Genomic DNA, 27130 nt, shown 5'->3' with positions numbered 1-27130 from the left:
ACTCTGCTCTGATTGGATGCTATATGTGGACCTATTATGGACTCTTAAGGAAAGGGCAACAGATTTTATGACATACACCTCACTTTTTAGACAACCCACATAGTTGAGAAGGTTAAAAGTTTGCTGAATAAATGCTACACTGGAATAATGAAGATAGACTATATTGTACTGATGTTTACAATTATATCACTCAAAATTATAATCGCCCCTTCCAGGGGGGTGTTCTAAAATTCCACTGTGAGCCCTTTGTGTTTTATACAAACAATGCTAGTTTGCAGTAAGTCAATTTACTAGGAGGATGCTTTCCTTAAGGCTGCTTTCTTTGTGCTGCTTTCTGAGTATATTAGTGTTGATTTAGTGCCTTCTTTTAAAAAGATACCAAAAGTGTGTAACATAGTTTGTAGAAATTACAATGTATGCTGTGTCAGAACCTGAACAAAACTGAAGCACCTCAGTGGTTAATGTTTCTAACTTAGGGCAAAGAAAAAGAATTGATCATTACCTGACAAGGAATTGCACCACCCCATTCTTGCTGAACGATATTGCAAACACCAACTAATGCAGACTCCAAGCAGGTTTTATCATAATCATCCATATTACTTAGTGCTTCCTGATTGAATGAAAGATAAAATTGCTCATTATTCTTTACTGTTTTAATTTGTTACCAGAAAAAAACATAAACTGTTCAAAGCATGAATGTTACACAGGGGACATTGTGTTTCTGAGAGCCCAAAGCATACGTTCTTAAAGAAAAATGGTAAAACAGATTTCCTCAACTGTAAAGGATGATTAAAAGAGCTTCCCTTTATTCTGTTCTCTCATCAGGTGAGAGTGAATTGTCCACCAAGTTCGTATTTTATTAAGTGGACCTTTTAAGAAATAATTAAAATGAAAAACGTTTAAAGACATCACAAAAATAATGACGAAATTTACTGAATACTATCATCATTCTAGGCATTTTACATGCATTTAATCATGAAAACATCCTATAACGCAGCGGTCCCCAACCTTTTTGGCACCAGGGACCAGTTTCGTGGAAGACAATTTTTCCACAGATGGGAAGGGGGGGGTGGGGTGGGGGCGGGGCAGGGGATGGTTAAGGCGGTGATGTGAGCGATGGGGGGCGGCAGATGAAGCTTTGCTGGCTGCCCACTGCTCACCCTCTGCTGTGTGGCTGGGGGATGGGTTGGGGACCCCTGCTATAAGGTATAGATAATTAACTTATTTTTATTTTCTTTATTTAAAAAAATTTTTATTTATTTATTTTTGGCTGCGTTGGGTCTTCGTTGCTGTGCACGGGCTTTCTCTAGTTGCAGCAAGTGGTGGCTACTCTTCGTTGTGGCGCGTGGGCTTCTCCTTGCGGTGGCTTCTCTTGTTGCATAGCACAGGCTCTAGGTGCGTGGGCTCAGTAGCTGTGGCGCACGGGCTTAGTTGCTCCGCGGTATGTGGGATCTTCTTGGACCAGGGCTCAAACCCGTGTCCCTTGCGTTGGCAGGCGGATTCTTAATCACTGAGCCACCAGGGAAGTCCCTGGAAGGACTGTTTTTCATCTCAAGTTTTATAGAAAAGTAGAAAAGAGTAAAGTGTTGAACCTAAAGATCCTGAACTTTAGGGGACAGGGCACTACATCCTGAGATGCCCCCCTCCCACAGAGAATTCCAGAAAACCAAGAGAGGAGGCTACAGCAACAACTCACAGCTCTAACTCATTGCTCTACCACAGGCAGAAGGCCTACTGGTTATGAATCCTTGTTTTACAGTTATACTCAGATATTATACCCATAGACTTATCTTTAAATAATTCCAGTTCTAAATATTCAGTGCAATATGATAATACTGTTTTCCTTCCTATAAATTTGGGCCCTGTACATATAATAACTCATTCCTTTTTGTACCTGTAGGGTGTTATAATCTCTTGTGAAGGGAACCATCAATTCCCAGAGTGATGAAAAAACCACCAGAGCTGTAAACTCAAGCTTGTAATTTGTGGCCATGTGTTCAAACAGCATTGTCAAACCATGGGCTGCCAGGTGCTTGCGCTGATATTCCTCGGACCCCTCGATAGACACAGGTCGGGTCATGGAAAGGGATACGTCCATTACCACCACTGTAGGCATGATGAAAGTGATCCCAATGTTCCCAGTCAGAATGTAAACAGATAGCTATAGATAGAGAAATGCTGTAGAAAATAAATATGATTAGGTCTTGCATGTCATGGAGAGAAAAAAGTATTTTTTTAATCATAATTTTAACCTAACTTTCCAGAAATAAGTGAAGGCAAACCCCATTTAAGTTGAGGTGAGGACAAATCTGCAGGGAATTCAGTGGGAAGGAAGCAAGCAGTTTAGTTCACTGTGAGGACCACTCCTAGAATCACCCACTAAATGGCCATAAATCAAGGACCATCTTAAATGTTTCTAGTAAAAACAAAATAAAACAAAATATTAAATTCAGGGAGCCCTTGAGTTGAATACTTTCAAATCTTACACAACTTAATATAACAAACACTCCTACATCACCTCTCCGACACTTAATTTACTAAAGAACATTTCTAGTTGTCTTATGGTGGTGCTTTTTGACAATCAACCATTCTTTTTGGGCACCTTCACTATCTTACTCAATACAGCAGTATTTGGGCAAGTGTTTGCTGAATTATCTTGTTGCTTGATGTCCTTTTTAAAAAAATTAAAATGAACGCAAAATATAAAAACAAAAAGTTGGGCTTCCCTGGTGGCGCAGTGGTTAAGAATCTGCCTGCCAATGCAGGGGACACAGGTTCGAGCCCTGGTCCGGGAAGATCCCAGATGCCACGGAGCAACTAAGTCCATGCGCCACAACTACTGAGCCTGCGCTCTAGAGCCCACGAGCCACAGATTCTGAGCCCAGGTGCCACAACTACTGAAGCCCATGCGCCTAGAGCCCGTGCTCCGCAACGAGAAGCCACCGCAATGAGAAGCCCGCGCACTGCAGCTAAGAGTAGCCCCCACTCACCGAAATGAGAGAAAAGCCCGCGGGCAGCAACAAAGACCCAACACAGCCAAAAACAATACATAAATAAAATAAAATAAAATAATAAAATAAATAAATTAAAAAAAAAGAAAAGCCTAGTAAAGTCATAGTCCAAATTAGACAAAGCTGGAAATCATTAAGCATGACAAAAACAACAAACTGCTAGCCTCAGTAGTACTCACTGCAGATAAACGAGGCAACAGCTCTTTAACTATGAAGGAAAAGAACAAAATTAAAGAATATGTATGACAGGTGGGAGGGAGGGAGATGCAAGAGGGAAGAGATATGGGAACATAAGTATAGGTATAACTGATTCACTTTGTTATAAATCAGAAACTAACACACCATTGTAAAGCAATTATACTCCAATAAAGATGTTAAAAAAAATTTAAAAAAAAGAATATGTATGACAGCTGGCATTATCTCATGAAACTGTATAAAAGTCAAAATGTAGAAGAAATGGAGAAAACAAAGAGCTTTTTAAAATTATGGATTGAGAATTAGCATGAAGAAGACATGTCTGTGCTCAAAAATAAAGAAAAAAGTTCTCAGATATACAGATCTGCTCTTGCTGCTGCTACTCTATTATTAAGCAAACTATAGTCTACTCACACAATGAAATATCATATAGCTATAAATAAATGATACATAAACAGATATCAGAAATATTTATATAGATATTAGTAACTGAGAAAAGCAGGTCACAGGCCTGTATGTATACACTGATTACAACTTCATAAAAATCATACTGCATATATTGCATATATACAATTTTGCATATATACAATTAGAGAACACTCAGGATGGACATAAACAAGTTAGAAATTTAATGTTCACTAATTTCTTTTTTGGAACTTACTTCAAAACACTTAACAGTGGCCAGAGGGCTTGTTTTAGTACAGTGTCCAACTGCAAACGTGTGCTATTCTAAAATTCCATTTGTAAGTAGGCTGTTGGGAACTCTGAGCATATTGCCTCATGGAAACAATGTTATAAATGGGGATCAGGGACTCATGTCAAGTAGGAAAAGCCTTTTTACCACATAATGGCCTTTCAAATACAAATGCTTCATGTATCCAACATCGATAAAGACTAAAGGAGATATATAAATTACCCTTCCAGACTCCTTTCCAAAATCTTTAACCATTTTGATAGAAAAAACTAAAATGTGGGATTCCCTGGTGGCGCAGTGGTTAAGAATCCGCCTGCCAATGTAGGGGACATGGGTTCGAGTCCTGGTCTGGGAAGATCCCACATGCCGCGGAGCAACTAAGCCCACGCACCACAACTACTGAGCCTGCACTCTAGAGCTCGCGAGCCACAGCTACTGAGCCCGTGTGCCACAACTACTGAAGCCCGCGCACCTAGAGCCCGTGCTCCGCAACGAGAAGCCACCAGAATGAGAAGCCTGCACACCGCAACCAGTGGCCCCACTCTCCGCAACCAGAGAAAAGCCCGCGCGCAGCAACGAAGACTCAACGCAGCCAAAAATAAATAAAATAAATTTATTTTAAAAAAAAAACTAAAATGTGCATCCTTATTCTGCACCTCATTAAGCACAGCATGTTAAACATAATTCACTCTGACTTAGCATCACAACTCTGAACACCAATACTGCCCAGCACGCTGCTGCCCTCATGTTTTAATTTATACCAGCATTCTCCCAAGTGTGTGCTGCAGAACACTGTCCTGGAGGGATGCTCCAAGAAAGATGAGTTCAGGTCTTATTAAAGACACTGAGAAGCTCTACAGCAAAGAATCCAGTTTAATTTGTTAACTCTGTGTTTCCCATTTAACCCTTCTCTGATCATTAGTTGGTGCCATGGAACAAGTATTATATAGAACATACCCAGAAACACTGCCTTGTACTCAAGGGATCCAGGCTGTTGTGTTCTGTTTTGGTGCCTCCTCTTTATAACTAATTTTTGGACCATCATTTTGCATTCCACTTTTCTCTGTAATCATCCTCCCTCTTTCCGATTTGCTGCTTCTCGGTTACTATGAGCTGGAAAGCCAGGTAATCCAGCTTGCTAAAACTGTGTCCGAAGTCAAAGTTAACAGGCTCTGAGAGCCTGTGTTTCTTCTGCTGTCAAGTGCATGAGCTTAGGCGTTATCAACTTGGTGCTATTTCATCTACTCAGTCTTTCCAGACCCTTTCTGGGTCTCAGCTGTGTTGTTCAAGAAATGAGGTCCTGTGCAATACTGGTTCAACTACACTACATTAGACCATAAGCTCAACAAGAGCAGGGACAGCGTGAGATTTGGCCCACCAATGTCTCCTCAGAACCTATCACAGCAGCGGGCACACAGTATGTACTTGACAAATACTTGATAATGACTAGTAAACTACCTCTCAGCACCAGACGTAACATTAATTTTTTGGCAAAACACATTACAAATTTTAACTCTGGACACCAGAAACACACTTCCTCCTCTCCTCGTTCAAGCAGAGATATCAGGAACTCCTACGCCTCTGCCCACATATAGAGTTTATCCAGCTCCTATGGTATTCCCATTCAGGCACAGAGGTCTTCACGTTACTGAAAGCTGGGGATGCAGAGTACTGGCCTCATCTCTTAGGAGAATGAGAATCAGGATACACAGATTTAGATCATATATAAGAAAGCATTTCCAGCTCATGAAATCTGCTGTAACACTGGAATGGGTGACCATAGCTGGCAGGCTTGCATTCTGGGAAGACACTTATGGAGCTGGCTCTTTCTTCTGACTGATGCATTTGTGTCCACCCCCAAACACACACCCCTAACAATGGCAAAGTCATGGGAAACCAATTTAGAACTCAGGTCGTCAGCACAGAAGTAAAAGATGGATGGATGTTCTTGAAGGATGGTTCACTCAAGTAGCCTAGGCCTGATTAAAAAAAAAAAAAATCCCTGCCCACACAGTCCAGCAATTTTGTGAAAACACCATGTTACTTCTCTCTTGGGTTGATTCTTACCCTAAGGTCCTCCACCCCACCCCCATAGCTTTCTCCTAAGTACAGTTTACATACAATGCTTAAGACAACTAGTGGGCTTCTTTTCTCAAGAACAGTCTACTCCTGAGAATAGCCCTTAGCCCCTTGATTTGGTCATCTCCATCAGCTACACATTTATAATTCTTTATAATTCTTCCCAGGAGACAATTAGCTCGTTCATAAAGAACTGATTCTGAGGAGTATCGCTCTTAAAGCGTGATTCCACTCGAATTTCTAGGAATCCGCTAACCTACTCTTAAGTTTGTCTGTTGGCCTCACATCTCTTGCCCGGATGAGTCCCCTCCACCGTTCTCAGTTACAACTTCACCTCTAAAGTGCCAACCTGTAAATACAGAACTCCTGCATTTGGATCGCATCTGCCTGGGGATGTATTTTTACCTTAAAATCAGTCAAAAATCTTTGAGATCTGGAAGTCTCTTATGGGAAGAGGAGGCGAAGGGGGCCTGGGCAGGGGGCCGACATCGTGGTGCTTGTGCGGAGCTCTGGCGCGGCAGAGCGAAGGGAGGCCGAAGGCAGTGCCCCGGAACTGGCGCCGCAAAGACGGCGCGGGGCGGCCACCTCGGCGGCAGAAAGGCCGGGCGTCGGCCCCGCGTTGTTCCCCGCCACCGACCCCTTCTCCTGCAGCTCCAACAAGCAATCCAAGACAGCCTACGGTCTCCAGCCTCCTCCACTCACCCCACGCCCTTCACCGGCACAGTCCGTCACCAAAACCTTTCCGCCTGCGCGCCGCAGCCGGAAGTATACGGCCGCGCGACGAAACGGAACTCGGCGCCGTGGGTGCGCGAGGCGCTTGGGGCGGGGCTTTAAGGACGTCGTGGGTGGGGCGTTGACTCAGCGGAGAAGCTGCCGGTTGCGTCTGCCTCAGTGCTTCTCTTCACAGCGTTTTGTGCGCGACCGCCGCCACGACCCCACTCCCCACATAGTCCCCAACTGCGCCGGGCCCGGACTGTGTTCGCCTCTTCGCTCCCTCCCCGTTCTCGGGCTCTTCCGTATCTGTTTCTGGCCTCCTGCCCACCTGCCTCTCGTTGGCCCGTGGGCCTCACCTGCTGGGTAACCCCGTGACCAATTCACACTCTGTCTCCTCACTCACCTGGGCTCGTTGGTGCACCAGCCTGACCCTCACTGATATTTGCCCCTCTTCCCCGTCCCTCTTCAGACCCCTCACTCATATCCTCTGAGCTAGTTGACAGAATCCTCTTCCTACTCTTTTTAAATTGTAATTCCTGCCTGAGGAGTGCTCATACTGAGCACGCTGTGTATTTTTCGTAGCTGACGTGAGCCAGTTTCCACGTCAAGACTTTCCCTCTTGGTCTCCTCAGCCCGGATGCTCACTTTATCCCCGACCCCTTTGAGGGAAGTAGAGGGAGGGTTCAGTCAGTTCCCCTGCCTTGGCCAAGGTGCGCTGCTGAGGGATTTGCACTTAGGCTTTCCTGTGAGTCATCATGGGCCCTCGCGTACCTCACCTTTCGCCACTTGGTGTCCCCATAGCAGCCTGTGCCTCAGCGAGGTCCTTGAGGGGACAAGGAGTGACTTTCTTTCTAATCTCTTAGCTAGCAAATGCCAGCTAGAGGTAGGCCTGAATGGATGCCAGCAGGCCCCTGGGTAGTTATGGTTCAAAAAACAATGCTGTACCACATAGGTTACAAGTGGGAACAGAAAGGCCTCTAGAAGGCTTTAGGCCTTTGCCTCTTTTTCTTTTGGTTGGTGGGAGGGGGCGAGGTAGGAGGTGGGTCAAGGAGGGAGGATGCTTTGATCCGAACAACTGAGTTTGTCTGACTTTTCACAGCTTGTTCTGTGTGAGAGTGGGGGCTCCAGTTGCTTGTAGTTCTTTCCTGTCCCCTCCTTATATCAGAGGTGGCAGAGGAAGGCGCATCACTCCATGGGAATGTCCCTGTCAGCATCAGGGCCCAGGGGCAGGCAGACTGCCCTATTTGCTTCAGAACGTCTCTCCCCAACTTGGCTGGTTTCACCATCTCAAGACCCTGTTATGCTTGAGCAGGCACTGGAATCTAGGTAAGTAAGGCTGCATCCTGATTACTTCGTTGTAGTTTCTAATTCTTTCCCTAGTGGGAGGAATGTGGCCAAGAACGTGTGGGCAAGGGAGTTTTCGAGCTACCCCTATTGTGCTGATGACTTAGCCCTGTGGTCACTGTTCTGGTAGTTCCAGCTCAGGTCCATGGACTGATTCATTACCTTACCCAGTCCTAAAGATTAAGTTTATTAGTTTGCTGATGGGTGATCACATCTTCTAGTTCTTCTGAATACAGGCTTTCAGGAGACCAGGGAAGCAAAAGGCAATCGATTAAAACTGATGATAAAAGGGAGGACTACCAAGAGGATCACATCACTTAGGGCAACTGGTAGGTGCTTTTGTTTTTGTTTTTTAATTCTTAGTAGAATCCCATTAAAAATCAAAAGGTTGTTCAGTGAATATAAAATCAGAGAACATTAGCACAAAGAGTTAGAAGGTCTTAAAGGAGAGGTCTTTCAAGCCATAGCTGGCTAATAAATTGCGTTTTCCTACTCAAGAGACCCTTAGCATTTGCATGTTTCCACACATACATTAAAGGAAATCGGTAAACAACTTCCTTTGCATAATCTATCATCCCCTTTATTTTTTCCTGCTTTGAAACAGTAGACAGCTGTCACAGAGGCTTTGAAAGGCAGAGTGATTTGGTCTCCAGTCTGGCAGAGTAAAGGTTAGTGACAGAAATAGCAAGCTGCTCACAGAAGCCAGGTACTGGGGTTCAAGGGAGGTTCATATACCCATCCAATTCTCCAACAGCACGTGTTGAAAATGTAGATTCCCAGGCCATGCTGACTGAATTGGAATTTCATGGGTTGGTGCCTGGAATCTTCATTAAGTCCCCAAGGTGATTTCCTTCCTCACCTACAGAGAGGAAGGGTAAGGAGTGAGTGAGTGAGGAAAAGGGAAAAAGAGAGGTTAGGGGAAGGCGGTGAGCCCACATTCCTTTTCTGTTCTTCCCTCCCTTTCCATCTCCTGTGCTGTCCTTTGCCCTATGTCTTCCTTCCTGCCTCCTCTAGTCTGGACCATGTCCACTTCCAAATCATACTTCCAAGCTCCAGGCTATCTGCTTTCCCTCATCATCCTACCCCATTCCTCTATTTTCACCAAAGTGGAAGTCCAAAGAAATTGTAGATATGACCCTTTTGTCTTCTTAAAAATTTTTATTATTGAAGATTTTCAAACATAGACAAAGATAGGGGAATAGGGGCTTCCCTGGTGGCGCAGTGGTTGAGAGTCTGCCTGCCAATGCAGGGGACACGGGTTCGAGCCCTGGTCCGGGAGGATCCCACATGCCGCGGAGCAACTGGGCCCGTGAGCCACAATTACTGAGCCTGTGCGTCTGGAGCCTGTGCTCCGCAACAAGAGAGGCTGCGATGGTGAGAGGCCTGCGCACCGCGATGAAGAGTGGTCCCCACTTGCCGCAACTACAGAAAGCCCTCGCACAGAAACGAAGACTCAACACAGTCATAAAAATAAATTAAAAAAAAAAAAAAAAAAAGATAGGGTAAAGCATAATAAATCCCCATGTACTCTTCACCCTATTTCTACTCTCAACTCAATTCTCAGTCTTGTTCCATTTATACCCCTACCCACTTCTCCCCAACATATTGTTTTGATACAGATCACAGATAGCATAACATCTTGTCCATAAGTATTTCATTATGTACCTCTAAAAGAGAAGGATTTTTTAAATTAATAAACTTAATTTTTAGAGCACTTTTAGGTTCATAGCAAAGTGGAGTGGAAAGTACAGAGAGTTCCCAAATACTCTGTCTGCACACACACAGCCTCCTCCACTATCAACATCTCAGCACCAGAGTGATACATTTGTTAAACTCTATGAACCTACATTGACACATCATTATCACCCAAAGTCCATAGTTTATTATAGGGTTCACTCTTGGTGTTGTACATTCTATGGGTTTTGACGAATGTATAATGACATGTATCTACCATTGTAGTATCATACAGAGTAGTTTTCACTGCTCTAAAAATCCTTTGTGCTCTTTTTATCCCTCCCTCTCCCGTGACTCCCAGGAACCACTGATCTTTTACTGTCTTCATGGTTTGCCCTTTCCAGAATGTCATATAGTTAGAATCATATAGTAAGTAGTCTTTTCAGATTGGCTTCTTTTGCTTAGTAATATGCATTTAGGTTTCCTTTACGTCTGTTCATGGCTTGATAGCTCATTTCTTTTTAGTGCTGTATAATATTCCACTATTTGGAAGTACCACAGTTTGCTGAAGAATATCTTGGTTGCTTCCAAGTTTTGGCAGTTAACAGTAAGGCTGCTATAAACATCCTTGTGCATGGCTTTGTATGGGCATAGGTTTTTCAACTCAACTGAATAAATACCATGGAGAGAGATTGCTGGCTTGTATGGTAAGCATATGTTTAGTTTTGTAGGAAACTGCCAAACTGTCTTTCAAAGTGGTTGTACCATTATATATTCCCCGCAGCAGTGAATTAGAGTTCCTAATGCTCTACATTCTCACCAGCATTTGATGTTGTCAGTGTTCTGGATTTTCACTATTGTAATAGCTGTATAGTGGTATCTCATTGTTGTTTTAATTTGCAGTTCCCTAGTGATACATGATGTTGAACATCTTTTCATATGCTTACATGCCATCTGTATATCTTCTTTGGTAAAGTGTCTGTTCAGGTCTTTTGCCCATTTTTTAATCAGGTTGTTTGTTTTCTTCTTGTTGAGTTGTTTTTTTTTTTTAAACATCTTTTATTGATTGATTAATTGATTGATTGATTTTTTGGCTGCATGTGGGATCTTAGTTCCCTGACCAGGGATAGAACCCACGCCCCCTGCAGTGGAAGGCGGATTCTTAACCACTGGACCACCAGGGAAGTCCCCCTTGTTGAGTTTTAAGTGTTGTTTGTATATTTTGGATAACAGTCCCTTATCAGACATGTATTTTGCAAATATTTTCTCCCAGTCTGACTTATCTTCTCATTCTCTTGACAGAGAGAGACTTAAACCCACAACAATTAAACTACCATTGTCACATTTAAAATAATTAACAATAAATCCCGAATATCATCAAATACCCAGTCAGCTTTCAAATATCCAGTTGTCTCATAAATATCATTGCAATCTCTTGATATATCTCTGAAGTCTCTTAATCTATAGGTTTATTCCTCCATGTCTTTCTTCATTTGCAACATATTTGATGAAGAAACTCTGACCTCCCTATCAATCCTCCTTCAGTCTTTTCCACAGCATTTGAGAAAACCACAGAGCTTCCCCAGTCTAAAATAATAGAAAGACTCATTGAACAAAAAACGATTTTGTACAATTCCAGTTTCAATTAACTTCATCTCTGCTCTGTAAATAGGGGTGAATCTTATCCACCACTGGATCCTCAGGGTCTGGCACGTGACACTCGATATGCATTTGTGGAAAGAAGATAGGAGGGAAGGAAGAGAGGTTATTAGAAGAAGGGTCAAAGGGAGAAAACAGAAAATTTGGTGGGTACTACATTTGTCTAAGAAAGTAGAACTGAACTTTTTTATTTAGGACCCCCTGTCCTTTGAAAAATGTTATAAACTCTAAATTTTTTTTTTTTTAAATAAATTTATTTATTTATTTATTTATGGCTGTGTTGGGTCTTTGTTGCTGCTCATGGACTTTCTCTAGTTGCAGAGAGCAGGGGCTACTCTTCATTGCAGTGCGCGGGCTTCTCACTGCAGTGGCTTCTCTTGTTGCGGAGCACGGGCTCTAGATGTGCAGGCTTCAGTAGTTGTGGCACGTGGGCTTAGTTGCCCCGCAGCATGTGGGATCTTCCCGGGCCAAGGATCGAACCCATGTCCCCTGCATTGGCAGGCGGATTCTTAACCACTGCGCCACCAGGGAAGTCCATAAACTCTAAATTTTTAAAGGCCTCTCATGATCTGGGCCTGCATTTGTCTTGCCAGGCTCACTCCTCACCCTCTTAAAACTTTGGTAGTATATTTCAATGAAAAAGCAGATAAAGCAAAACAAAACTAGTTTTAAAAAAGTTATAAAAGTAATTCATTTATATGGGAAAAATTCAAACAGTTTCAAAGTACATGAAGTGAGAAATTAGTGGTTTTTTCCTAGAAGTAACCATATATATCTCCTTGCCTCAAGTATGGTTCCAGCTGCTGGGTTTGAGAGATGAAGTACCAGGTCTTTTTTGTTTGGTTGGTTTTATTCATTGTATATCTACTGGTGACAAAAGTACAGCTATTCTTACATAGTCTTTGCAAAGTTGTTTCTACCTATGCGCGTGTGGGTGTGTATATTCATTCCTTTTAATTGCTATGTAATTGACTATTGGAAAGATGTGATATCATTTATGTAACCAGTTTTCCATCAATGTTTAGATAGATTTCAGTTTTTGCCTTACAGGCAATGCTGGCAGACCATCATTGGAGCTCTTCCTCTGAGGTGGGAAGCCGCTGGAAAGTTTGGAGTATAGAGAGCCATGATCTCACTTACAGTTTAACAGCATCACTTGTGCTGCTGTACCAGATTTACCCTCTATCCCCAGTGTCTTCACCAGCACTGGATATTAAATTTTTTAGTCTTTTTCAATTGATAAGCCAAAAATACCCCTCACTGTTGCTTCAGTTGACATTCCTTTGTAAAGTCAGATTTGACAGGGTGAGTTTTACTCAGTGGGCTGTTTCACACTCACTTAGAGAGGAGTTGTTAGTTGTACTGGTACTGTGTGGATTCCTGCATGGCCACACGGAAGCCCTCTGATAGAGCCTGTCTGATCTCTCCTCTAGACCCCAGGCCCCTCGGGATGGGTACCTGACTGTGAAGCCAAAACCCTGTCTCTGAACTGCTTACCAACCTGAAGTGTCATCCCCTGCAACTCCCTGCTTCAGGTATGGCTCCAGCCACTGGCTTGGAGAGATGAAATGTCGTGGGATGTTTGGGGGCTTATTTTGTTCATTTCCACCAGTGACAACTGCACAGTCGTTTAAAAGAAATCCTATAAATGATATAATATAAACAATTAAAACAATATAAACAGAAGGTCTTGAACTGTGACACAGTTCAGTATCTGACAGATCCAAGTGCTTCCCCACAAGTTCTCACTGTACCTCTTAGAGCAACCCCATGAGGAAGTTCGTCTTTCTTGGTTTTATAAATGAGGAACCTGAGAATGAGAGACCTTTGGAGACTTGCTCCTGGTCAGACTTGTTACTTTATTAGAGGTTGCAAAGTACTAGTAGGTCAAATTCAGCCGCAGCCCCATTTTGTTTGCCTTTAATATTTTTAAACTGTTTTACATTGGAATGCTTATTGATGGGTCATTCATTCTCTGTCCAGACACAGCCCTCATTACTCTCTGCTGACTTTGAATAGAGCTGATTTAGCTTAATTTTACCCACCCAGGCCCTGAAGGCATTGGATTTTGTACCCCCTGCCAAATCTTGTCTAATTCCAACGTGCAACTGTAGGGTTGATATCAACTCCTGAGGTAGGCCCAGAAATAAACCAGCCTCAGCCACAAACCCTCAGTGTCAGGTGCAAAGCCTAATTCCTTCTCCCTCCTGTTCTAATAGAACCATGGGAAAGGCCTTGAGCTGCAGAGGGTGGGAGAGGAAAGGCCTACCTGCCGTCCTGCCCAGCCCCAAAGCCCCGCCTTCCTCAGCCCCCGATATTATTGTGAGGGTCAGAGCTAGATTTACCTCACCTGTCCTGCCACACTGTTCCAGGGAGAGGATAAAATAAGACAACTTTGTAGAAAAAGCAGATCAGCTTCCCCTCCTTGGTGGTGCTGGTCTTTCTCCAGCAGTTTGAGCTCTGAAAGGCCGTGAGCCTTTGTGAGTGGGCATCTCCCCACCCCACACATGTGTAGCTCAGGTGCTCCATCTCTGAGCATCTCCTCACTGGGATGTGCATCTTCAGTCCATCAACAAATATATTAATTAATTAATTAATTTTTAAACAGAGGCACAGAGTTATTTATTTATTTATTTATGGCTGCATTGGGTCTTTCTTGCTGTGTGCGGGGCTTTCTCTAGTTATGGCGAGCGGGGGCTACTCTTTGTTGTGGTGCACGGGCTTCTCATTGCGGTGGCTTCTCGTTGCGGAGCATGGGCTCTAGGCACGTGGGCTTCAGTAGTTGCAGCACACGGGCTCAGTAGTTGTGGCTCGCGGGCTCTAGAGTGCAGGCTCAGTAGTTTTGGCACACAGGTTCAGTTGCTCCGCAGCATGTGGGATCTTCCCAGACCAGGGCTCGAACCCGTGTCCCCTGCATTGGCAGGCGGATTCTTAACCACTGCGCCACCAGGGAAGCCCCAACAAATATATTTATTGAGTGCCAGACACCGTTCTGGACTCTGGGGTTTCAGCCGTGATTAAGAGAGGAGGTCACCTGCTAGTAAGAGATTAATGCGAACATTAATCAGGTCATTACACAGTAAAGCGTTGTCACAGTGGAATGCATGGAGATCTGCTTCCCCTCAACACAGTCTGACTATGATCTCCAAAAGCAGAATAACAACAACAGTACCAGCCACTGTTAATGTGTTTTACATATTAACATATTACTTAATTCTTACAATAAGCCTACCAAGCAAGTAGTGTCATTATCACCCTCATTTTACAGTCATTGAGAAGTTAAATTCTTGCCTAAACTCACACCACTGGTACAGACAGTGCTTCCACTCTTGGTTGAGCAGCAAACTTTTCTATAGCCTGTTGAATTTCAAAGTGTGCCACAACCCCATGAGAACAAGACAGAAGGAACCAGGTTTGCCCCCAACAGTTGGGAATTAGGTTAGACGCTAGAAAGAACTCCTTGGTAACAGTTATGAGTGTATGAGAGAAAGGAATCCTTTTCTGAGTATTTGTTTCCTCTCCTGAATTTTCTTTTCTTTTCTTTTTTTTTCTTTGTTTTTGGCCATGCCGCATGGCGGCCTGCAGGATCTTAGTTCCCCGACCAGGGATCAAACCCACACCCCTTGCGGTGGAAGTGGGGAGTCTTAACCACTGGACTGCCAGGGAAGCCCTCTCCTGAATTTTCTATATTGCACAAATAACGTTGTAAAAATAGAGGAATTATTCTAGAAAAAAAAGATCACTCATAATTTCACCTCATGAATTGGGTTCCTTTTTCCATCTTTCTGAACCAGACTGTGACTGTGTTAGACACTTGGTGTAACTAGATCTGGTTTTGCCTGCAGCACTCTTAGGAGGCAACGATGTGGTAACTAGCGGAGGTCAGCCCCTCTACCCAGGCTTCCAACACCCAGAGTGACCCCTGGACACCCAGAGATGAAGACAGCTCTTCCACAGAGAGTGAGCACCGCTGTGTGCTTCAGCAGAGGGATCTGGGTACCTTCACTCAGGGTGAAATAGGGCACGGATGAAGCTGTGAGGGATTACCTGCTATTTCAGATGGAAGTAATCAAAGCAGCATGCTATCCCCGTACCTTGGGGGAAACAGAGAGGGGAAAGAGGAGCAATCAGTAAGTATCAGGCAGAGTTAGCTGAATGATTGAAATGGTTTCAGGTGAGTGGGTAGGCTCATGAGACACCCCCCGCCCCCATTGCCTTGCTCCACTCCCATGTCAGTCAGCTCCGGCCATGAGCTAGACGCACAATTCCTCAGGTATCTTGGGATTGTGGACAAAGGATGTTGCCTGCCATATCAGTAAACAAAGGATGATGTGACCATCAAGCCATCAGCCACTGCAGCTGCCCCCCACTCCCTCCCAGTGGTGCAGCCGGAGGGGAACCCAGGATGGAGATAAACAGGCTACTGGCCCTAGATACTTAAGGTGCATATCAAAGGAATAATTTCATTAAGCCCAGATGCTTGCATCTTCCCATACATAGAAGAACACTAAACTCATTAACTTGAGATGTCTAGTTTTCCTTTAACTAGCAGTAATCTTTTGATGTTCAGCTACCTGGGTTTTCTGCAAAAACTCCTGTGTATCCTGGCTCCTCCCTTACCTCTTCAGAGTAGTCCCTCAGAACTATCTGAGAGGCTGTATCCTGGGCTTAAGTCCTTAGTAATTCCCCAAATAAAACATAATTCTCAAGTTTTAGGTTGTGCTTTTTTTTTTTCAGTTGACAGTTTGGGTGACCATAAAGGGACCCAGAGCAGACTTCCCTCCTTCGCCTGAACTCTAGGAGGAACCAGAGCCTTGGTACCAGCAGAGGCCTCTTGTGCCCATTCGCCTCCTTGGAGAGTCCAGATGAATTTGGGTGAGTCTCTCCTGGTTCTCAGATCTCCCGATTATTGGTTGATGTTCCTGAGTTTTAATTGGCAGTGTACAATAGGTACCTGGCTACCCAGTTGAAAGATATGGGGGGGGGGGACCTGGTTGAAAGACATTGGGAAAAAGTACCTCCCAGCTGAAAGATACTAGGGGAGCCTGGTTGAAAAACACTAGGTTGCTCAGTTGAGAGACACTGAGCTGTCTAAACTGGGTGATTAGGTAAGAGAGTGGCCTAACATCTTTCCTAAATGCGGGGCATCAGAAAGCCAGCCTCCAACTAATACCCCAGCCAGGTTTATGTATATACAAACTTAGCTACAAGTACTTACTTAATTGGGAATTAAAGAAAATCTCTCCCTGAAAATGGCCAGTATGGGGCTTTTTATTGTGTAAGCAGTTAAGTTAGAGAAAGCCAGCTTGATAAAACGTTTTTTCAGAATTCTGAACTTAAAGAAACAAAAGCTCTTCTAGGGAGAACTTGCAGTTCTCTCCTTGTGTCTTTGAGATGTGAAGGTTCTACCTGATATTCTTAGAGGGGTGTGTGTGTGTGTGTGTGTGTTTTGAGAGCTTGGTCTCTGCCATCTGGGCGGTACACATAATGGTGTTCATTTGACAGCCAGTCGAATAGACTGGGATTCTGAGCAGTTTTTTATTGTTGTTTTTGGTCTGGCTGTGCCAGCTCTCAGAGAAATTTGTCATAAGGGGTCCCAGCCAAGAAGGGGCCTTTGTCATTTTAACCTTCATTGCATCCACCTGTACAATGAAGGCCCTTTACTTTCTTAGACTGTTTTTGGGAGTAAACTTTCTAGATTTTGTGGAGGCTACATCTTTTGCACTCTCTTATGGGGATGCCCCTTGCATCTTACTGGTTTGAGTCACTATTAAAATACTACTCGTCAGTGGCCAGACAATGGATCTTTTAAATTGTAAAACTTTATGTAGAATAATCGTAATAGTGCAACTCTAGGTATGGGAAGAAGCAGCAAGGGAAAATATTTCCTGGATCATAATAGACTAGTAAGACAGGAGATCCAGATAAATTTTTTTTTTTTTTTTTTTTTTTTTCAGACTGTGCCATGCGGTTTGTGGGATTGTAGTTCCCCGACCAGGGATCGAACCCGGGCCCCGGCAGTGAAAGCACCGAATCCTAACCACTGGACCGCCAGCATATTCCAGAGAATTTTAGATTATCAATAGGGCCTGATCCAAAAAGTAGCACATTGAGTGGCCTATCAACAGAATCTTTGCCTGATCCAGGAACCACTTCTTAGTGCCATGGGACAAAATTGGTCATAAAATGCCTCCCAAATGTTGGTCGAATTTATGACCAAGAGGAGGTGCTGTGGACAAATAATGTCACCTGCCATATCAGTAAGCAAAGGATGCTGTGGCCATCAAGCCATCAGGCACTGCAGCTGCCCCCACCCCCATAGGTAAGGTGCATATCAAAGGAATAATTTCATTAAGCCCAGACTCTTGCATCGTCCCAGGTATAGAAAATCAGTTAACTCAACTTGAGATGTCTGGTTTTTCTTTAACTAGCTGTAATCTTTTGATGTTTGACTACCTGGGGTTTTTGGGCAAAAATTCCTGTATATCCTGGCTGCTCCCTTATTACCTCTTTGGAACAGTCCCTCAGAGCTATCTGAGAGGTTGTATTCCAGGCCTAAGTCTTCAGTAATGCCCCAAATAAAACATTTGATTTTATTTACTTTTAGGTTGTGCATTTTGTTTCAGTTGACAGTATGTCCCAGCCTGCACTGGGGAGATCTGTCAGTGCCCTGTCCCTCAAGAATTTCCCTTAGGCCTAATAAAATATTTTTTCATGTGTGAAATGCTTTAAAGTTTGTAAAGTATTTCTCCCACATTCCCTCATTTTTAAAAATAGATTTTATTTCTTAGAGCAGTTTTAGGTTCTACAGCAAAATTGAGTAGATATTCCCTTATTTTTAACTTTGATTGTCACATCCACCCTTCAAATAGGTAGGACAGGTGTTATTATCTCTCCATTTACATTTAAATTACATTTAGAATCACACAGTAGCAAACAAAGCCTGGTGCTAACTGAGGTCTTCTGATCTTTTAAGCCTCAGGCACTTTCTCTTGGTTCCCACAGAGTGCCTTCAGAATCTTTCCAAATCTTTCCGGAAACTGTGGATCATCTCTCATTCTCAGAGCTTAGAAATTAGTTTGAGAAGTTCCCCCAGTTTCCCCCTTGAATGCAGGGGCCCACAGAGAATCCATCTATGTCTTTGGGGGAAGGTCTGCTCTCTCAGGCTCTGGCAGAGACAGTGGGACCCAGAACTTGTACAATGCCCTGATAAGCTTCTTAGAGGCGGGTATTAGCAGGGATTGGATATCCTTCCCCTGAGATGCCCTTCATACCTGACCCTGCCTTGAATTAGGATTCCATAGGGGAGCTGGGAGCAGGAGATGGGGTGTTCCCTGCTGTACAGCTTCAGACTTACTCTTTGAGACTCTGGATCCAGAACTGAGAAGATACCCAGATGTCCAGGTTTGAAGGTAAATTATGTGATTAGGTAGGAGGGATCAGCTGGGGTGCCAGCTCAGCTCTGTTACATAACACTGGCACACCAGAAAGAGATACTCTCCAAAGTTTCTTTTGGAGATTCAGAGTGTTGAGTATATGGCGAGGGTTAGGGTAGACAGGGAGATGGTGGAAAGACAATGATAGGAATCAAGGACAAAGAAGGAAATTCACTAATTCCATACTTATTTTGCTTTCCCCTCTTTTGCTTTTTAAGACAGTTGTATTTGCATTGCTAATTAGTGTGGTATGCTGGAAAGACTGGGACATTAGAAAGCTCATCTGCACTGCTGCTCACTAGCTGTGCGATGTTGAGCAAGTCACATCTCTCTGGACCTCAGTTTCTTCATGTCTGAAATGGGGAGTTGCATTAAACAGTGTCAGTAATTCTTTCCACCTTTAATGACCTAAGATTCTATGGGTTATTCATCTAACTTGTAATATATTACTTCATATGCAAAACTGATCATTTCTAGTTATTGTTTTGTAGTAACCTGTGGACATTGACGAGAGATTTCATATTTAGTTGGGCTGGGCTTCTCTGCCCTTCTTTAAAATTGAGAATTCTTTGAGGGCCTTAAATGTTTTTCCCTCCTGAGTCCTTATGTAAAATTAACCCCTATGGGGCATTGATTCTGTACAATGCTTTTCCCAGACCGGATGTGTTTTTACTCTCCCAACATTCCTGTGACATAGGTATTGTTATTACTATTTACATAGATGGGTATTATTATTACTATTATTATTTCTATGAAATTAAATTTAAAATATTATAACATGCACATGATAAAAAGGTTAAACAGTTAAACCGAAGAGTAGGATATACTTAAAAGTAAGTCTCCCTCTGATCCCTGACCCTTAGTTTCCCTTTTCCAGATGTCCTTTCAGAGAGAATCTTTGCATAATCAGTGCATATGTTATCATGCCCATTTTACAGATGAAGCACTGAGGTTCAGCCTGTCCAGGGTGGCACAGCTAGTAAGCAGCAGATCTGGGAACCCAGCCTTTGACTCTATTCCCCATGTTCCTCCCATGACACCACACACTGTCTGGGAAGCTTCATGACGTTAAATTTTAAGCTTTGTCCTCTCTGAATGATGGTGGAATCGTTTTAAAATCAGTCCAGTAAAAACACATAGAGCCTTGCACTGCTTTCCACTACTGCCCCTTTCTGTCTAAAGCTTAAAATCATATTTCCTTACTTCCCTTTTGCCTTGGATAAGGTAAGATTTGTGGCCTGGGGCACCAGCTACAGATGACTGAGCTCCCAGCAACTCTGGCTGGACCTGTGGAGTGTGGGCAGACCTCTTGCAAGGATCCCAAGGAGAGCTGGGTAGACCCAGCTCAGGAACCTGGGCTGCTAGCATGCCTACACAGTAAAGAGGACCCCAAGATGCTCTTTTTCCCATGAGCAGACATTGCCCCCTGGAGCAGGGGGCAGGGGTTGTTTTGTTCCAGCAGAAACAACTGACTTTCACTACAAAGGCCCCTGTGTGAATAGTCACTCTTCCAGATAAGGGTTTGGTGGATCCCAGCTCTCCTTTTAGGAGCAAATAACCTCTTCTTTTTTTTTTTTCTTTCTAGGTTTGTGGTTACCCCCTGGCTGGGCTTCATGGAGGAATCTTCTCTGATTTCTAATCTGAATCCCAGAGCAGCCCCTATCTTTCAGTGGACAGAATGAGAGGCCTTCTGTAACCAGGCATAACTGGCCATCATGGGGAAATTGATCAGGATGGGGGCACAGGAGAGGCGGTTACTCTGGCCAAAGAGGCTTCATTGGAGGCGCCTCCTCTTCCTATTGGGAATGCTGATCATGGGTTCCACCTACCAGTACCTGAGGAGCCCCCGGGGGCTCCCCTCACTGTGGGCAGCAGTCTCTTCCCAACAGCCTGTAAAACTAGCCAGCCGGCACCTTTCCAACAATGAGATGATGATGGTGAGCAATGACCCTCCAAAATCTAGCTCTGAAATGGAGGTTGAGACATGGGCACCCCAAGCCACAGTGGGCAGAGATGGAACAACACCTGGTGTAACAATGGAGAACACCCCCAGTATACCTAGAAGAACAGCCAACGTCATTCCAGCAACACCCAAGAGCAGCGACAGCCCAACAGCAGCCCGCACGGAAAAAGTGAAGGAAGACACCCCAGCCACACCCAGTGGAGCACTGAATCACTACCCTCCAACTTCAGGCAGACCAGCAGTAAATAATTATACCCCAGCAACACCCAGGGGAGCAGTGAAGAGCTACCGCCCAACTCAAGCCAGGGGAAAGGTGAGGAAATACACCCCATCCCCACTTGGTAGGATGGTGACCAGTTACAACCCATCCACATTCATGACAATGACCAGGAGCCGTGGGATCACCCCCAAAGCAACAGTGAAAGACAGTGAAATTATGACAACCAACAAAATACTGGAGACCAACCCTTCCAAGACAGTAGTGGAGGAAACCACCCCAACTCCTCTCAAGGGAGTAACTGATAACGCCCCACCCTTCCTGATAAATGACTTAGAAACAGACATCTTGACTTCTCCAAGGAATGTGGTAGAAGAGAAGACCCTAACTACTCCCAGAAGAGTGGACAATAATAGCTCAACCAACCACCGGGGGTTAGTGGGAAAAAACAAGCTGACAACACCCCAGGGAACAGTCCTGGAGCACACCGCAGCCATCTCTGAGGGGCAGGTGACAGTAAGCATCACGACAGGCAGCAGCCCAGCAGAAACCAAAGCCTCTACTGCTGCGTGGAAGGCTAGGAATCCCTCGTCCAGAACCAGTGCACCAACCGTTGGAATATCCTCAGCCACCTTCTGGGGGCTGGTGAAGAACCCTTCCCCAGCACCCACCACTCCAGCAACTCCCAGGGTCAGGGCAAATCCGACCACTCAGGTCCATCACTGTGTGGTTGTGGAGCCAGTCCCAGTCTCGCCCACTGTCCCCTCCCCCAGTCTGACAACAGCTGGGATGCCAGAGGCTCCCAGTCCCTCAGTACTGCCTTCTGGGCAGCCGGACTTCCACCCCAAGGCAGAGTACCCCCGAGACCTGTTCAGTGTGAAGGAGCGGAGGCAGGGCTGGGTGGTCCTGCACATCTTTGGCATGCTGTATGTGTTTGTAGCCTTGGCCATCGTTTGTGACGAGTACTTTGTCCCAGCCCTGGGTGTCATCACAGACAAGCTGCAGATCTCTGAGGATGTGGCAGGTGCTACGTTCATGGCTGCTGGAGGCTCTGCCCCCGAGCTCTTCACCTCCCTCATTGGCATCTTCATCTCCCATAGCAATGTGGGCATTGGCACCATAGTGGGCTCTGCGGTGTTCAACATCCTCTTTGTCATTGGCACTTGTGCCCTCTTCTCCCGGGAGATCCTCAACCTCACCTGGTGGCCCTTGTTCCGTGACATCACCTTCTACATCCTTGACCTAATGATGCTCATCCTCTTCTTCCTGGATAACCTCATTGTCTGGTGGGAGAGCCTGCTGCTTCTGCTGGCCTATGCCCTCTATGTGTTCACCATGAAGTGGAACAAACAACTTGAGCTGTGGGTGAAGGAGCAACTCAGCAAGAGGCCAGTGGCCAAGATCATGGCCCTAGGGGACCTTAGCAAGGTAAGAACAGGTTGGCTCAGGCTTCTCTACCCCCTTTTGGGCAAAAGGGTGGGGGAAAGCCAGGGACTGAAGAATGGAAAGTGCTAGGTCAGACCTCAAGAGATGAGTGAGTGTTCTGGTTCCCTTGCAATTCATTCAATATTTACAGAGTCCTGTTTTCTGCCAGGCACTATGCTGGGGCTTTTGCAGGAGTGACCTTGGGTCAGCCCTTAATCGTCCTATAAAATGGTTATTATTAGGATCCCCCATTGGCAGGGGAAGAAACTGAGGCCTAATGAAGTTAAACCACTTGTTCAAGGTCACACAGCAAATAGATGGTGGAGCCAGGATGAACCCGGGTTGTTCTGATTGGGTCTTCAGAAATGACATTTGAGCTGGGCTTTGGAGAATGTCCAAGGAGATATCAGGCAGGGAAAAATGATAAAATGGGCATGGTGTGTAGGGTTTATCTAGCACCCTCACTTTCATTTAGTCCTGTTTGTTCACATTCCAGACCTGGAGGGGCTGGTAGTTTGGTTAGGGTCTGTGAAGGAGGAGGCTTTTTGAGTTTTGTTTTGTTTTTAAAGTATTGAAGATGGGAGCTCCACTCATCCACTGACAAGCCAGCCCTGGGTGCAGAGCCCTTTCTCTGTGCTGACTGGAGACTGAGAGCTCCAACTCTGGGGCATTCTTCTGACTCCACAGTTCCTTTCCAAGAATTTCTCTGCCCCTGTGAGGGACCTTCCTGCTAAATTCATTGCACGATTCAATAATCTGGATAGTGAAATTTAATTGGGGAAGTGATCTCTAAAAATTCATCCCCAAGTCTTTTGTTCCTTGAGACTCCAAAGTGAGGGTACCCTAGGGAACACAGACCCCCATTTCTCTCATGCTCCTAAAGGGTGAGTTTGGGCAAAGTTTGGTTCATAGCCTGCCTGTTTCAGATTTCAGGCCACTAGTGTGAGCAGAATTTTGCATGCAAAGAGTGGAAGGACTTAGCTGCTTAATCCAGTGCAGTTTTGATGAGTAGGCAGGATGGAGACCAAACTCAGCAACATGTCTCAGAGATGTGTGATACAAGGAGATAAAATGTACTTCCTTTAGGACTTCTGAGGTATGTGTGGTGTTCAGAGCATAGAATTGAGAGTCAGGAAACCTGGGTTCTAATCCAATTCTGCCTCTAACTGTGTGACCTTGGACAGGTCCTTTCCCATCTCTGGTGGAAATGACAGAGTCCAACTAATCATGCAAATGTTCTGTTTAGCGGTAACATTCATTGATAATGTCTTGTGTCTAAATGAGTTCCGTTCTGTCAGGCCCAGCACAGCTGTTGTTTGTCTGATCTGGTCAGCCGACCTCCAATTAGTACATTTTTGCAGATGGCCCAAAAAGGAGAAATATCCTGCCCAGGGTTGGACAGCCAGAAGGTATCCACACTGGAATGGGAACCCAGTATCCTAACTCCCCATTCAGTACTATTTCCCTCCAGATGACTGCTCTAAGAAGCCAGAGACTTAAAAAAGAAAGGGAGGCTCAGAGCATTACCTCATTTAATATGAGGAAACAGGGCCCTTCCTCCTCCTGAAGTTCTCAGGGCAGGCTTTGCTGAGGGTGGCCATGAAGTCTGGTACTATTCTCTGAGAAAGTATCTAATGCCTTGGTATACATTAGGCCAGCAGTTTTCAAAATTGGGCCTTACCTGGCGGGCCAGTGGTTAAGACTTTACGTTCCAATGTAGGGGGTGCGGGTTTGATTTCTGGTCGGGGAGCTAGGATCCCACATGCCTCGTGGCCAAAAGGCCAAAATGTAAAACAGAGGCAATATTGTAACAAATTCAATAAAGACTTTAAAAATGGTTCACATCAAAATGCCTCTCGACTTGCCTCCCAGTCCTTCATAGTAATTCTGTTTTTATTTAAACTCTGCAAATTCTCAATTTTCAATTTTGTCAGAACTAGACCATCAGAGCAAAGCTTGCCAAGCAAGTAAAGCATAATCATGATTTCAAAAGAATTTGTAACTTACTTAAAAGATTCTTCAAGGCCTTTAGTAGCAGCTCTTTGCCAACCAGTGAGAGCAGTGCTGATTACAACTGTTCATATCTATTTATTGAAACAGATCCAGTATGAATTTTAATTAACAGCATTATTAAAAAAAGAACAGGTTGAAATACTGGCTGTCCTTGAAAGTAAATTTATATTTATTTAAAATTGAAAACCTATAGTTAGGAGTTTGCAGCACTAACAACTGCCTTCTAAAAATTAGTCCAAATAATTTAAAAACTGTAGCTATTTTGAAATGATTTTTAAAAACATCTGGATTTGGAGTTTCACCCCAGGTTTCTTATAGCCAGAGAGAGCGGTAACTGCCTTTGCTTATATCATTCTGTGTTTGACTGCCCCAAGACCTATGATCTTGTTTGAGGGAGGTAAATTATCCTGTACTTCACTGACGGACTGAGGGAAGCCATTCTGTTTGAATTCTTGAAGCAGTTCTCTGAAAATCCAGTCTTTGATCTAGTAAACTGTGTTGGTATTCATTTTTGTGATTTATGCAAGAATGTGTACTCACCTCTGCAAATTATCTTACTTTAACTATGAAACTTTATGAAAGTGAACATGCCTTGCATACTCACTCACTCACTCACACTGACCTATCAGTTCACACCTCTTCCCTGACTAATGGGTTCCTTCTTTGAGCTTCTCCTTGAGAAGGCAGGGGTCAGGGAAACTGGGCTTATTCAGTCAGCCACACACCCAAAGGTAAGGAAGTAAGAGAGAAGTGGGGAAAGGCCAGATCGAGTGGTAGGGAGTCAAGGAGGAGGGTTGGGGAGAAATCAAAGCCACAGGTGCTCAGGAAGTTTAAGCAGGGGGAAGACAATTAGAGGGCAGTGGGAGCCAGCTCCTTCTTGGAGGGAAACAGGAACAGGAAAGACACTTGGGCCTCCCCCTTCCTCTGTTGGCAGCCTGGGGTGAGGTGCGGCCACAGTGTTAGGCTCCTCATTGCCACTAAATGGGGGAAATAATCTTTATATCTCCCAAAGGGCTGAGCCCAACGTCTCATCCCTAAAGCAGAAGCGCCACAAGTATTTGGTGGTTTCCTCAGGGAACTCTAACAGGTCAGGGTCTCCAGTTTATAGAGAAAAAGGAGTAGGGGAGGGAATCCATACTTGTGGAGGGCCTATGACATACGTACATTATCTTGACAATTTCTCATAAAACCCGTGCAGGAGGGGAGTTCCCTGGTGGCCTAGTGGTTAGGATTCTGGGCTTTCACTGCCGTGGCCCAGGTTCAAGCCCTCATCGGGGAACTGAGATCCCCCAAGCCCCACGGCGTGGCCAAAAAAGAAAAAAAAAACAACCCTGCAGGAATAGATTGTTATTGCCATTTTGCAGATGAGGAGACTCTGAGGCTCGGAGAGGATAATTAACTCTGCCAAAGTTACACAGCTAGTTGGTGGTCCTTATCACCAGTTTATGAATCCATTTTTCTGGGTTTTAACCCAGTATCCATGGCTAACTATCCCTGTTATCCTGGGCAAGTCAGTGCAACTCCACAAACCTATATTATTAAGCACTTAAATGAAAAGCAGTGTGGGAAGTAAAAAGATCATGTCCCTTCCAGTAGAAGGGACAGGCATAGACAAAAGTAACTGATAAAGGGAACACTGTGCAAGGTGCTACGAAGTCACTTTGCTTTTCTTCGAGGTCTCACGCTGCTCATCTGTAGAGCGAATGGGATGGACTAGTGCAGGGGTTGGCAGACTTTTACTGTAAAGGGCCAAACAGTAAATATTTTAGGCTCTGCAGGCCATATAGTCTCTATCACAGCTACTCAACTCTGTTGTTGTAGCATGACAGCAGCCACAGACAATAAGTAAACGAATAGGAATACCCCTGTGGTGTTTTACTAAGCAACATAATCGCAGGTGTTCTCCTACCTGAACAATTTGGAGATGTAAGATCAGCAGAGAACGATTCATTTTCATATCAGATATTCACCCAACTGATATCTGTGGAGTTTCTCAGCTGGAGGACCTTTCACTTTACTTTTTATTCTGCTCTGGTAATCTAGAACCAGGATAAAGTTTTTTTTGTGAATGATTCTAATCAGAATTTACTTAAGGGTATTTTCAGAAAAAGAAAAAAAGATGTATCATTGAACATAGACACGTAGTAACTATTTTAGAGTCTTTCTTTTGACACTGGCTGCAAAAAAAAAAAATTCAAAGCTAAAAATATTTCAGACAACATCGTCAAACTGACATGTATTGGTTTGAGGATGCCTTTTATGAACCCAATGAAGAAATGGTAAATGTTTGTTTTTTTTTGTTTTAAAAGATATATTAATTAATTTATTTTTAATTTACTTATTTAATTTATTTATTTTTGGCTGCGTTGGGTCTTTGTTGCTGCGCGCGGCTTTCTCTAGTTGCGGCGAGTGGGGGCTACTCTTCGTTGTAGTGCGTGGGCTTCTCATTGCAGTGGCTTCTCTTGTTGCAGAGCATGGGCTCTAGGCGTGTGGGCTTCAGTAGTTGTGGCTCATGGGCTCTAGAGCGCAGGCTCAGTAGTTGTGGCGCACGGGCTTAGTTGCTCCGCGGCATGTGGGATCTTCCCAGACCAGGGCTCGAACCCGCGTCCCCTGCATTGGCAGGCGGATTCTTAACCACTGTGCCGCCAGGGAAGCCCAGAAATGGTAAATGTTTGCATAGTTATCAACACAGTCTAACTTAGCTTG

The 27130-nt window shown here is 44.4% G+C and overlaps 2 protein-coding genes across 7 annotated transcripts in view; one reads left to right on the top strand and one right to left on the bottom strand.

The window, feature by feature from the left end:
* INTS14 (integrator complex subunit 14) overlaps window positions 1–6731 on the bottom strand; it is a 34146-nt gene extending 27415 nt beyond the window's left edge. For 2 of the 5 annotated variants that reach the window (XM_059912988.1, XM_059912992.1), the window contains exons 1-3: window positions 6385–6727; window positions 1895–2178; window positions 503–610 (exon numbers count right to left, since the gene is read on the bottom strand). In XM_059912988.1, the coding sequence (XP_059768971.1) occupies window positions 503–610; window positions 1895–2116 (330 nt within the window). In that variant the 5' untranslated portion in view covers window positions 2117–2178; window positions 6385–6727. Of the gene's footprint in view, window positions 1–502; window positions 611–1894; window positions 2179–3190; window positions 3220–6384 lie in introns of all 5 variants that reach the window. The other 3 variants (XM_059912989.1, XM_059912990.1, XM_059912991.1) reach the window with 3 other exon arrangements.
* Window positions 6732–7755: 1024 nt separating this feature from the next.
* Window positions 7756–27130, top strand: part of SLC24A1 (solute carrier family 24 member 1) — a 38828-nt gene continuing 19453 nt past the window's right edge. The window contains exons 1-4 of one of the 2 annotated variants that reach the window (XM_059912986.1): window positions 7756–8019; window positions 12804–12905; window positions 16108–16245; window positions 20392–22414. In XM_059912986.1, the coding sequence (XP_059768969.1) occupies window positions 20522–22414 (1893 nt within the window). In that variant the 5' untranslated portion in view covers window positions 7756–8019; window positions 12804–12905; window positions 16108–16245; window positions 20392–20521. Of the gene's footprint in view, window positions 8020–12803; window positions 12906–16107; window positions 16246–20391; window positions 22415–27130 lie in introns of those variants that run through there. The other variant, XM_059912985.1, reaches the window with a different exon arrangement.

This window comes from Balaenoptera ricei, chromosome 2 (genome assembly GCF_028023285.1).
Source record: "Balaenoptera ricei isolate mBalRic1 chromosome 2, mBalRic1.hap2, whole genome shotgun sequence".
NCBI lineage: Eukaryota > Metazoa > Chordata > Mammalia > Artiodactyla > Balaenopteridae > Balaenoptera > Balaenoptera ricei.
The sequence above is the reverse complement of the archived record's forward strand: the minus strand, read 5'-3'. Positions and strand labels throughout refer to the sequence as shown.